We start from the raw sequence: 13,408 nt of genomic DNA on the forward strand, positions 1-13,408 counted from the left end.
AACTGCTAGGGGAGGGAGGGGCACACTTCATCAACAAGGGTACCTGCATAATCAATGTTTGTATATCTAACCCTGAATTTTACCCCACATTTTTATAATAAAAAAAGGAAGAAAAAATTTTATTATTTTTATTTTAAAGATGTGGGGTACAATTCAGGGTTAGGTATACAACAAATGTTCATTATGCAGGTACCCTTGTTGATGAGGTGTGCTCCTCCCTCCCCTGGCAGTTTCCCTCAGTTGCTAATCCCACACCACACTCCCCTGGCAGTTTCCCACTACTGCCAATTCCTTTCTTATAGTATTATGATAATTGTTCAAGGTCTGCTTATGAGTAAGAACATATGGTACTCTGTTCTTTGTTTCTGAAGAAAAACAACTAAATTAGACTTAAGACTCAGATGAACAATTCCTTCAAAGTAAATGCTTAACTTCTAGAAATGATTCAACATCACTTCGAGATCAGGCTATGGAGTATGTATACATGTGTGTGTTTGTATGTGTTTTTTTCCTACTCAGGGATCTGCTAGAGCAGTGCTTCTCAAACTTTAATGTGAATAGGAAAACCACCTGGGAATCTTGTTAAAATGTGGACTCTAGTTTGGTATGTCTGGGGTGAGGCCCAAGAGGCTACATTCCTGACAAATTTCCAGGAAGTGCTGATGCTGCAGGCACAAGGTTCTAAGAAAGAAGATCTCAGCTGATAGTACAAAGTTATGAACGCTCACAAGGTTTACAGTCTTTCCATTCCCTTTCATTTCGTGAGCACCTAGTTGTACTAAAGTCTCCCCAATCTAATGCCCACAGAGACCTCCACCAATGGAGCTACAGGTCCCTTTGCTTCATCCTATTCTGAACACATTCTTGTTAACCTCAGTCTTTATACCTGTTGCCAATTCTGATAAAATTCTTGGCTAGGAGACCGATTGGGGTGACTGTATTGAAGCTTGACTCATTCATGGGTTTCAATAGTCCCATCTCTTCCTCTCTTTCAGGACCACAACTTATTAGGGGTGACTTTATTTAATTAATAGTATCAGCATTAAGTAACTAACTATTGACTAAAACCTAAACTTGACTTCATACTGACATGGGTAAATCCCAAAGCACACAAATACAGCAGTATCATTTATGGCAACTGAAATAAAACACCAGTAAAGAATTTTGGTTTTTTAATTTGTTTTTGTTTCTACTAATGCTGTCCTCTTGCTTGTGATGCACCTGGACAGCTATCACCAGGAGATGGTAAGGGAGGAAGTTGCGTGCAGAAACAGCCAACTAATTCCTTCAAAGGTCCATGAGACTCATCCCCTGGAAAATTCAGCACAAATTCAGCCAAGAACATTTAATCTCCAATGGCACAGCTGAACTTGTTTGGACTCTTAAGTAATCACTTTGAATTTGCTGCTCAGAGTCAAGCCTTTTATGAATATCATTCTTTATTCCTAAGCTTAATCATACAAACAAAACTATCCCCAAATTAAAGACATTTCACTGTGGGTCACTAATACTAAAGATGCGTGTATTTATCCTTTTAACAATTTTGGAGAAGGTGGAACATTTGAATAACAGCAGACTACATTAAATCTCTCCCTAGTAGAGTTTGGAAACGTAAAATGTCAAATAAAATTAAATTGTAACTTCCTTTCCCAATACTGTATAAGGAACATTACCTTCCTCCCAAACAGAAGAGATCATGACCTTTTCTGCATGAGACACAACCAGGTTTCTATGTAAGATTACACTTACAGCAACTGTGCTGAGAAAATTGAGGGCATGTAGGCCGAACCTGATATTCTAATGTGACTTTTCAAAATAGAATAATGTATATAAAGTCTCAAGTTTTCAAGCTTCACGTTTAGGAAGAAGGTTTAACTTGCGACTTTCAGTAGATACAGGGATATGCCTACATTTCTGAAGGTGACTGCTTTGTCAAACATCTAGTATGCACCTTGGCATAAACAGGACAGGCCTTGTGAAGGCCTCTTGAAGGTCTCTTTGAGTGCTCTTTGCACTTACTATATACCTGCTCACATGAAAAGTGGGCAAAAGACAAAGTGCATCCTTGCAGAGGATCCTCCTGTGAAAGCTGCTAAAGCATACACTGGAATGTGTGGGTCTGAGAGATGCAAAGACACAGCATGGAAATCCCTGGCCAGGAGTCTGAAACTAAGCTCCCATTTGAAACATTTCCTTGGTATAAAAACAAGCCAGACTACTAAGCATACTGAACTTCACCTCACATCCTTCCCCCTCGATAGAGCGTGGAGAAGCTGCATACAGAGAAAGCCCAGGTCCTTCTAAGACCCACTCTTTTATTATACCATTTTTCACTCTTTAAAAGCCAACAGATCACTCAGGGGTCCTTTAAAGAACAAAGCATTCTTGTAATGAGACTTACGTAAAGTAACTGAACCTGTTCCACAAAAGGCTGGCTTCACAGACTTGTAAGTGCTGCAGTTCTCAACCAGGACTGTTTATCAGACTCTCAAGGCTTTAAAGAAAACAGATGCCTTCCCTACCTCAGAAAAGTCAGTTTTGGTAGGCTTTGGGGTGGATGGGAGGTGGGATTACCAAGACTCTTTCACATGCCACAGGGTGCCTATTACCCTACCCATCACTTGAGAGACACTCAATACCAATTGTAGCTGTTGATGCTACGGACAATGGATAATGGCAATGTGGAGAAATGCCCCTTCAACAATCCCTAAGCAGAGAGCCAAAGAGTCTAACTGCCAGACCATAAAAGAATCTGGAGGAACTGTGTGCCTTTCCACTGTCCCAGGGACAGTGTCTTGGGATTTCTGCTATGTGTTGTCAGGTATTCTCCAGTATATACAGACATAGAGGGGATTAGTCAGAACTATGCAAGGAGGTGGTAGCAATAGATATGGTGAGAAAAACAAAAAAACCCAGCATAGTGTTTCTGGTCTTATCAGGTCTCCTTGTTCCTTTAGGTATGCAGGAGTCTTGAGGTCTCATTAATTCATGGACTGTTAATGCCTTTTACCTTGGACCCTGAAAGATGCTGGCTCAGTCCTGAAAGGGGCACTGGAAACTTTGTTAGGTGTTTGACAAAGGATAGCAAAGCCACTGACAAATGAATAGACTTGTGAAGCTCTGAGAAAGGATTTTTTTGGAATAGGAAGCAAATATACAGTAATTAAAATGTACATTACTCAGGAATGTAGGAAAGGTTGTCCAAGTAGCTGCACAGAGGAGAAAGGAGACCCTTAGAGAAGGGCCACATATTGGCACATCATAGATCCTGTAGCCCAGAAATGAGCCAGGTCTACACCAGACAAGGCAGGGATTAAGTCGCTGAAGGACAAATTAGGACAAATTAATCTGTCCCGATTTTTGAAGAAAGGTACTTAGCATTTCTCCACTTATAGAAGGGAACTCATTAGCAAAGAAGCAGCTTCTCTATTAGATAATCAAACAATGCTGACTTAATTAGAAAGAGAAACCATTCTTTTTTTCCTAATAGCCAGGAGCAAGAATTCGGATAGTAGTCTCACATGCAGGAAATCTAAATGGCTCCAAATTATTATTGCTTAGGCCAATGCACAAAAAATCCTGGGGGTCATCACAAATCTCACATCGTATTAGCATAGTCATATATATGCTGAGGTCAATTTTTTCTCAATGTTGGCATTCAGTAAGATGCCTTGAATTAAAAGGATTTGGTGGTTATTTTCTGTCCTTTTCTACTATGCTTTTAGATTAGAAACCCTTAGGGCAAAAACATATGCAGTTTCTTCTATAATTTACACAGGCCTGTTCACATTAACCAGACTATTTATTATTCATTGTATGACAGCAGAAAGAGTATCTTCAAAGAAAAATTTAAAAATAGAGAAAGTCACAAAAAGTCAAGACCTCTAAAAGGTTTAGCAAAAATGCCAGAGTCACATATTCTAATCAGTTAACTTTGCAGCAGAAGCAAGATATTATTGGACAATTTAAAATGTTTGCTTTAAGTGATAAGAAATTAATTCTCCATAAGAACTCTGGAGAAGGCAGGAAAGAGGTGGAGTGTTGTGGAAGCTATTGTCTACTTGGATATTATAAAGCCAGTGTTGAATATGAGGGGTTGATTCTTACAATCATAAGTATGCCTGCTGAGGCAAAGATGGTGGGGGGCGATCTGTAAGTTTCATCAACTGGATTACGTTACTAAGGCTCAAAGGTTGATGACTTATTTTCTGCTGGGCATTTTAGCTTGACCAGTAAGTATCCCTCAAGCTGTTAGAATGCTGACACGCATGTGTCATATTTTAGACACTGAGAATACATTTTAAACAATACATTTAGGTTTAGTAGTACTAGGATTTTCCAAGGACATCTCAGTGCTATTGTTATTATGCCTTTTCACTAAACCACTAACTCCATGAATTCCTTATCTTTATATGCGTAAAAGCACATCTTTCCCTTGTAAAATCCAGAGGCTAGGGAATAACCAAGTTCCCAGTAAGTAAGAGAATGGGAAGCATATAGTCAAAAAATTATTTAACTATACTATTTTTAAATGTATTAACTTTTAAAATAGTGCTGCCATAACAAAGTTCCAAATGACCAGTAAGAGCAATTGCAAGTTAAAGTTGAACACAAGCCAGATTTCAGATTACGTTTCCTCTTATAACATTAAATTCAATTACATTTTAGTGTGTGCTGATTTTATTTAAAACATACTGGAAAAATCACTTTACCAGTACCACTCTTACCCCTTTTCCTTTTCCCAGCACTGAGTGTTTAGGATAAAGTTTGGAAAGGTAATGATATTTGGTAGGTCTTAGTCGAATTTATTGTGCAACAGTGTACTTTGTACTAGGACTTGCATTTTAAACTGTGTCATAGAACATAAAGTATACCTACAGCAGCCATGGAATTGAGCTGATCGATGTAAAATTCAGGCCAACTTGTAGCTCCCTTGTTTTCTTCTTGATCCTAAAAAGCGGGGGGAAAAAAAGAAAAAGTGACCTGACATGTATGCACAGCAGCCAGAAGCACATCTGACTTCCAGAGCACCTACACAACGGTGCACACAAAACATTAAAGGACACTAGGAGAAGAGATATTTATTTTTAAATGTTGACTTTAAATCATCAGACAATCCACTTGACTAGGGTGGTCTTCCCAATCCAATTTCCACAGAGTGTTGAAATTTGAGTTAGGTGTGACCAGGGGTAATTTTCTGAACCATGGATCAGGAATTTAAATGGGAACTTGGCTCCAACGGGGTGTAAAATTTCTTCCCTTCAGGGGCTATGTCATACTAAGGACAGTACTGCTAGACTATGCCTCTGGATGGAATCCATGAGAGAAGGAAGCCTGCCTTAAAAGTGACTACAGGATTCAGCCAGTTGTGAACCAGACTTCCACAGTTAGTTTATTCAGACTTTAACAGACAGTGAAGATTTCAAAGAAGAGTTTCATCTGGTGTGGCCAAAAGTAGGTACAGTTTCAAATGAAGAGATGGAAGAATAAAGCCTGACACTTAATGGAAGGTAGTAAAATGAGCACACATTAGTCCCAGGCCCAGCCCTCATGCTGTGACATGAGGAGTTTTAAAAGAAAATGTAGTACCTCTGATCAAAAAAGAACTGAACCCAAGAAATTCAGGAACCCAATCCTAAACTGCCCCAGCCAATCTTGCCTCTTACAAACCAGGGTGACCTAAAGTCAGTCCCTGGTCCCTGGGGCTTCTGTGGATGGGATATCTGTGCCAGCCTGAATCCAAATCTTAAAAAAACAAAACAAAACAAAACAAAACAGTTGCCTGTGACCTGTGCTTCACCTGAACAGTAAGCCCATCAGGAGATGATGGCATTGTGGTTGGGGATTTCTATGCATTTTTGCAGACCTATTCGGCTGTGAGTCATTTGTGTGATCAAACAGATTTGTAAAGGAAAACTACAGCTAGTCTCTAGTTCACATTCAGAACTTACAGTCGCACCCCCCCCCCCCCCCCCCACGGGGATGCTGTGCCATGTGCATGCAACTGCTGCCAGGTAATGAAGTAGTTACTACCTGTTATGTTTTAACATCTCTTTTAGTAGAGCTCTATTGCCTGATGTCAGCATCCCAAACCTTGGGAGAGTGGTTTCAGGGTGGAGCTTTTAATTTCAATCCCATACTATATCCCAAAAGGCACTTTCTCTAAGATAATCTTTTCAGACAGGTCTACACAGGTGGAATAAAAGAAACTGAATTCCAAACCATTTTTTAAGTAGTCACAACATGGGGCAAAGTAACTTGCTTACGGTACCTGAAAAGCTGACAGTAACTGATATCTGAACCTAGGCAGTTGTATGGGTTTCATTTGGAGATTGAATGAGCCATATGATGGGGACAAAGGCTACAGCAGTGGCTTTGAAGTTGGACTGGATTACATTTCCACAGCTTTAAAAAGTTTAGGGAATCTGATGAGTTTTTAGAAACAACCCTTAATTATAATTTAACATGTTAATAAAAGAGCCATACGGATAGTGTAAATGCTGGACCTTCTTTCCTCTTAAAAGGGAGCATTAAAATTAGCAAAAACCCTGCTGTTACCAATATATTTAACAAGCCAAAACTTACAGTGATATTCAGTGGTATTTGAACCTATAAAATGAAATAGAAGGTGCCAGATCTTTCAATTCCTCAAACTAGGGCAAATTTCCAAAACTAAAACAAAACCAAGTCCCATGTCTGAGGTCCTAAGAGAGCCTGTCTATTATAAACTTAATATTTATGGTTACAGACCAGAGATCATTTTAGAAACTGATGATTAGAACATAGAGGGAAATCTTTACACTTTGGAAATATTTTAATAATGAAAACAGATTAACAGTACACCTAGATACTGTAGTCAAAATACAGGGGAGAAAGCTTCATTTTTATTCCACATGCCTCAGTGCTGAGAAAACCAAATGAGCTAAATATGTGAAAGCTTCTTGTAAAATGTAATGTTATCCCTCTATTACTGAGGGGGATTCTCAGAGTTCTTCATTCTGGCAATGCAGCTCTAGCTTCCCTGGGCTGCTCTGGTGCTTCTATACAGGTGCGTGCTGCAGGAGCCAGTGAAACCCCCAACTGAGAGCCAACACTCTCTCCTCCTACTTAGTATGGCTGCTACAAGTCTGTAGGTCTGCAGAGGCACAGGCCAGAAGGAGGTAAATGCAACTGTTCTCTGGTGGGAAGAGAAGGAGATCTGAACATTAGTTATTTTATTATTTCTCTAATCCAACTTTTCCTGTTTCCGTAGGAGGCTGACAGACATCTACAAGTAAATACTCATGGACAAGATTTTTCTGCTGGAGGCAATTCACCTTTGACACTTGGCCTTTGCTTTCGGTCTGCATTGATGACTGTTTTAACCTCTTCTCCTGGTTGTCTATTTTGCTTCCATGATTCCAAATTCTGGGAGTGGGGAGGGCCCTTTGCCAGAAAAGGGAACTTGTATAGTACAGGAGGTCTTCAAGAACATAGACTTTTTTTTAAATCACACAACTCACTTAAAGATAAAGCAATACACAGTGTTTCTACCCTTGCTTCATTTCCAAATGACACATTTTTTATTCCAAATCTCTGGTCAGTGACTAGTAAAAATTTTCAAGAGATCCTCCCTCCATCCTCTTTAAACACACAAAGGTGCATTACTTTTCTCAACATCATTTGCCCATAAGAACACACTTTGCATTGCTTCTTATTTTTCACTTTCTGAGGTAAACAGTTACAACTCTATCCCAGACTTCACTATCATCCCTTTCTGTTTCTATCCAAGATAACTGGGTTTCACTTACTTGGCCATCAACAGACATATATTTGAATCCCAAGACAATCACTAGCTATGGAACTTTTTGGCAGGTAAGTTAAGTAACCTCTTTGTGACTCTCAGTTTTAGTTTCCTTCTCTGTAAGATGGGTGCCTATCTCACAGGGTCTTGGTGAGACCTTAAAAAGTTAATACAAACAAAGACAGCACTGGGAACAACACACACAGAACATGCTCAATAAATGTTAACCATGATGATAATGATACTGTTCCAGAGTCTCCAGTGATGGTCATTCCAAAGTCCTTGTTACTGGAACTGCAAAAATTGGAACACCAAACTGGGTGCAGTGGCTCATGCCTGTAATCTCAGAGTTTTGGGATGCTCAGGTGGGAGGACTGCTTGAGGCCAGGAGTTCCAAGATCAGCCTGGGCAACATAGTGAGACACCTCTCATCCCACCCCCATTTTTACAAAAAATTAGTCAGGCATGGTCGCATATGTCTGTAATCTTAGCTACTCAGGAAGTTGAGGTGGGCAGATTACTTGAGACCAGGAGTTTGAGGTTGCAGTGAGCTATGATCGCACCACTGCATTCTGATCTGGGTAACAGAGTGAGACCCCCATCTCTTTAAAAAAAAAAAAAATTGAAGTAAATTTTGGTAGTGATTGTTCAAATTTAAAATGCATACAACCTCTGACCCTGTAAATTTTGCTTTTAGGAATTCAATTACATATTCACACTTACACAGATACATAATCACAAAGATTTTTCACTTCAGCACTATATGAATTAACAAATGATTTTTAAAAAGAAAAAAAACAAATATATGTAGAAGGGAATTATTATATAGCAGGAACAAAGAATAATGTAGAGAATTACATAATACTATAGAAAACAACCAAATATACTGGTGGGGGAAAATGTTTCAGAATATGTTTTTCCATCTGTATATACACACACACACACAATCACACTATATGCAATAATTTCTAGAAATGTAAATAAAACTTCACAATGGCTACCTCTGAGTAACAGAAGGGAAGTTTTTCTACTTATAAACTTCTATACAATTCATATTTTTACTTTACCAAGAACATATACTATTTTCTCAGCATTTGCATTCTGTTAGGAAAGAGCTTTGCTTTTTTTCTGATATTCTGTGTAACATGAAATGCATCAAGACCCTTCACAGGTGGGATGTCTCTATTCTTCATTCTTGGGGCACCCCTCAACTGCCCACAGCAAATAATTGAAAATATTTCTCTACCAATTGTCTTCTCTCACTGGATTTTCTATTTTTAAAACACACTTTAACCTCAATATCAACTGTTTATGCAGACAAAGAAATTCTATGATTTGAGACAAGATTTATATACCTGAAGCGTGGTAAAATTTTCTAAATTTTCACATTCACATATTTGGAAATTTCTGTGAGGATAGTTTGGTAGCAGCTGAAGTCTTTCACTCACATAAGTGGGACTCAAAATACAGTTGCAAAATTAAATAAGAAGAATCACTTCTTTGGAAATTACCACAGGATACTTTCTTAATTGGATCATTTCCTAAATAATAATAATATGTAAGTGTTAATAGAGCTTTCACCTACTAAGATGCTCTTAGTAAGGCCCACAGTAGGCTGTGTAAAAGATCAATCAATTGTAAAGGACAAGTTCTGTGGTCGTTCACTAGACCACAAATCACAGGTTGAAGCAACATTTACTTGGCCAACTAAAGCCATAAATCCTCATGTGTGCTATTACAAATCCATGAGGTTCTTAGATAATATTTGTTGGTGAAAAAAGACACTCTTTCACTGTTTAGATTGGCTAGAAATCTTTTTGCAAGTACAATAGTATCATCAGCTTAAAAATAGTGGAGACACATCAAGGTTTAACCAAATGAATTTCAACAGCAGAAGGATATTATTTCAATATGACACAAAAGAAATTTTATTCTGATCATTTTCATTATAGGGGAAAAGCAACTAATTGTTAATCAAAGCGTGCTCTATTGGCAAAGAAAATACAGACAATTTAACTGTAATCATATATAGAATCAAGAAATTCTATCGCTTGTTAAAGAGCAAAATAGTCAACCTGTTGTATTAAATTGTCACTACAATTCTAGATATCATGGGCCCAGTCCTCTACACTAATGAATACAACAAACATTAAAAAAATCCACTCTTTATCTAGATTTTTTATAGAAAGTTAGGCAAAAAAGGGGCATAGGCCAAAACAGTTCATCCTATTAGGTACTGATGTGTGGCTTCTAAAATAACTCAAATGACAGGAAATAGGTGCCAACATGAGAGCAGGTCCAAGCAATAGGGACAGAAGAGCAGAGAGGATAGAAGATATAAAGATATTTTGTGGGAGGTCTTGCTAATAACTTCTGCTACCTTTCCCCTCTAGCTCAATAATAGTGGAAACAGCATCTTTCCAAAAGATAGCCTATTTTTAGCTGGGCACAGTGGCTCAAGCCTGTAATACCAGCACTTTGGGAGGCTGAGGTGAGGGGATTGCCCGAGTCTGTGGGTTCGAAAACAGCCTGGGCATCTTGGCGAGCCCTCATATCTACAATAAATAAAAAAATTAGCTGGGCGTGGTAGCATGCACCTGTAGTTCCCACTACTTGGAAGGCTGAGGCGGAAGGATCGCCTGAGTCTAGCAGGTTGATGCTGGGGTGGCTGTGAGTGTGCCACTGCACTTCAGTCTGAGCAACGGAGTGAGATTTCAACTCAAAAAAAAAAAAAAAAGATAGCCAATTTTGGATGAAGTGTGGAACAATCTGGGGTCAGCAACCTTTTTCTGTAAAGGGCCAGATGGAATATTTTGGGCTTTGTAGACCACCGAGCCTATTGTAACTATACAACTCTGCCGTTGTAAAGTGCAAAAGCAGACACAGATAACACTGAAATGAATGAGCACTGCCATGTTTCAAGAATACTTTATTTACAAAAACAGGTGACTGACCAGACTGGCCGGTGGGCCATGGTTTCCCATGAAAGGGATCTATTCACATGCGAGATTAAGATTGGCTCTCAAGAGGGCTGGAGTACATCACAATTTCATGCATCAAGCCCCAGCTATAAATTGAGATAAACTCATAAAGTGCTTGGGATTTACCCAGTAACCTGAACTTTTCTAAAGCAGCAGTGACCTACCATGCCTGCAAAGTCTACCTTTTTGCCAAGCTCACTGCTCCTTTAATATAGGTTTCAGAATGGCCATAGCATAATTACGTTCTTTAAGTCCTGATATCTGCTCCCAACTTTCTATCTTATTCTTCTTTCATTGGGAAGAAAAGAACTAGGAGGTCCACAGACCTGGGTTTCTGAGACTGGTACTTCCCTCACTCCTTCCGACACCTATCTTTAACCCCTAATGGTGGGCTAAGACTATATCCCATACCTGAAGCTTGCCAAAAGATAACAGTTAATTTCAGAAAATAATTCCCATGTTGTCCCATTTCAAGACAACAATGTGGTCCCTGGGACTGCCAATCCTGGTTACATTTTTTGGTCACTGCCACAATTACATATCAAATGCAGCTGTTGCCAAAATCCGGTTAGGTCCACACAAAGAATGATTACAGAACAGCGGCTTCTTCATCTGCCAGGAAATCCGACACCTCCTCCTAAGCCTCAGAATGTCAGTCATTTTCCTGGAAACACTGAAGGATGACTTGTAACAGTGGTCTTCATATTTAGCATTTCATGAAATAAGGAGTAAAACTCCTTCCCCATTTTTCTCTAATGCTGTAAAACATCTGTATGTTTTTAAGGAAAGTCACCCCAGAATTATATAGCTGGACCTTTGACCGTAGAGACAACCAAGTTTGAGGTTCCTCTCACAGGGGTCCTTTCTAAGATGATGGTCTCTCTTAGCAGGTTTCCAGAGGTTTGCGATCTTTTGGAACTCACATGAACTGTTAGAAAATTTACTCCATACTGAATTGACAGATATCTTCTTGTAACTTCAAGCATTTGTTGGCCTTAGTTTTGCCCTTGGGAACTGCATGGAATAAGTCTAATCTCTCTTATGAACAACAACCCAGCAAATATTTAAACAATTTTAATAAAGTGATTATATCCTCTCTAAATCTTCTCTTTACCAAGCCAAAAATTATACACCGGCTATATAACAGAAGTTTATCATCCTCAATTCATAAATAAATCTCAAATTGCCCATAAGTTTATCATATCCTCATATCCATTATTTGCAGATAGAACTCCATCAAATATTTCTAAGTTCCCATGAAAGGGCTCTTTTCACGTATTTGTATCAACAGTTCACAGTTCTAGGCAGACTATACTGAGAGGGCATCTGGAAGATTTCTGACCAAAATGACTCTCCAAAAAGAAACAGAGCAAGCTCTTACTCTCCTGATAGTCTACACAGAAAACATTTATGACTTAGAATAAAAGACACAGGTCATATGAAGTGGATGTATACACATATAGTCCTTGTTTTATGAAGTATACATATTTTAACAATGTTGGCCATAAGCCAAATAGTAAAATTGGTGTTTAAATTGTGACATTGAAAATGCTTAACTCTAAAACATAATTTTAAGTTAGAATTGAAAACGAGTGAATAGGACCCAGGTTCGCTAGCTGCCAAGAAACTTTGTGGGAAGTTTAAGTCCCTTTAGAGTACTGTTTTTTGCACTTGTGGGTTATACTTTCCCTGTCTCTGTTCTCCTGTGTCCATCCCTTCACGTACAATAGTAATTTCTTCCATGTATACATATGAAGCAGGACACCTCCTCTGACCTCCAGAGCTCTGTTCCTTCCCTTTCTCTCATCTATATGTAGGTAGAAAGAGAAGTAGATCTAATATAAAATGCACATTTTCCAATAAGGAACCTCTTTCCAATAAGGAACCTCTTTCTAACCTATCATGTACTCTAAAATAAAATATACTCAAAGACCTCAGATAACTTAGAAGAAGTTAGCTCCTCTATTAATTCTCTAAGTCTAAAATAATATATTGATAAAAGATAATTTTTTTTTTTTTTTTTGAGATGGAGTCTCACTCTGTCGCCCAGACTGGAGTGCAGTGGCCACTCCCAGTCACCGCAGCCTCGACCTGCTGGGTTTCGGCGTCCCAGTAGCCGGAATTACAGGCATGTGCTACCATGCCCGGCTGATTTTTTGATTTATTGTAGAGACGAGGTCTCGCTGCCCAGGTGGGTCTTGAACCCGCGGGCTCAGGCAATCCACTCACCTCAGCCTCCCAAAGGCGTGGGATTACAGGCTAAGCCACCGAGCCCGGCTAAAGATAATTTTTTTAAAGGTGAAACATGGTATAAACTCATGGCACATATTTTACTGATTCACTAGTAAATGAAGGACCTAGTAAGATATTACAACTGATTCAAAAGAGAATCCAAAAAGTGGAAACATGATAAACATCATGAATGTTGGAAGGCACTTATGAATAGATGCAAAACTGACCAAGAGGGCCACAGTCATTTGTGCCAGACATAATTTGCATTTCAGTGAACAAGAATCACTGGAAGTACTATCAATTTGGTTTTCTTTTCTTTTCTTTTTTTAATAATTTACAGATTTGTGAACCGGCTCAAAGACAATGAAAAGTGAAGATAACGCTAAAGAGTGGTATAAAGAGGATATTCAGT

The 13,408-nt window shown here is 38.8% G+C and overlaps 1 protein-coding gene across 3 annotated transcripts in view; it reads right to left on the minus strand.

The window, feature by feature from the left end:
• The window catches only part of DAAM1 (dishevelled associated activator of morphogenesis 1), a 181,390-nt gene that overhangs the window by 48,957 nt on the left and 119,025 nt on the right, over nt 1–13,408 (minus strand). For all 3 annotated transcript variants that reach the window (XM_008068063.1, XM_008068062.1, XM_021717559.1), the window contains one exon: nt 4,879–4,950. In XM_008068063.1, coding sequence (XP_008066254.1) covers nt 4,879–4,950 — 72 coding nt within the window. The remainder of the gene's footprint in view (nt 1–4,878; nt 4,951–13,408) is intronic.

This window comes from Carlito syrichta, unplaced genomic scaffold, assembly GCF_000164805.1.
Source record: "Carlito syrichta isolate Samal-C Ts95f unplaced genomic scaffold, Tarsius_syrichta-2.0.1 Scaffold309858, whole genome shotgun sequence".
In the NCBI taxonomy this organism is placed as follows: Eukaryota; Metazoa; Chordata; class Mammalia; order Primates; family Tarsiidae; genus Carlito; species Carlito syrichta.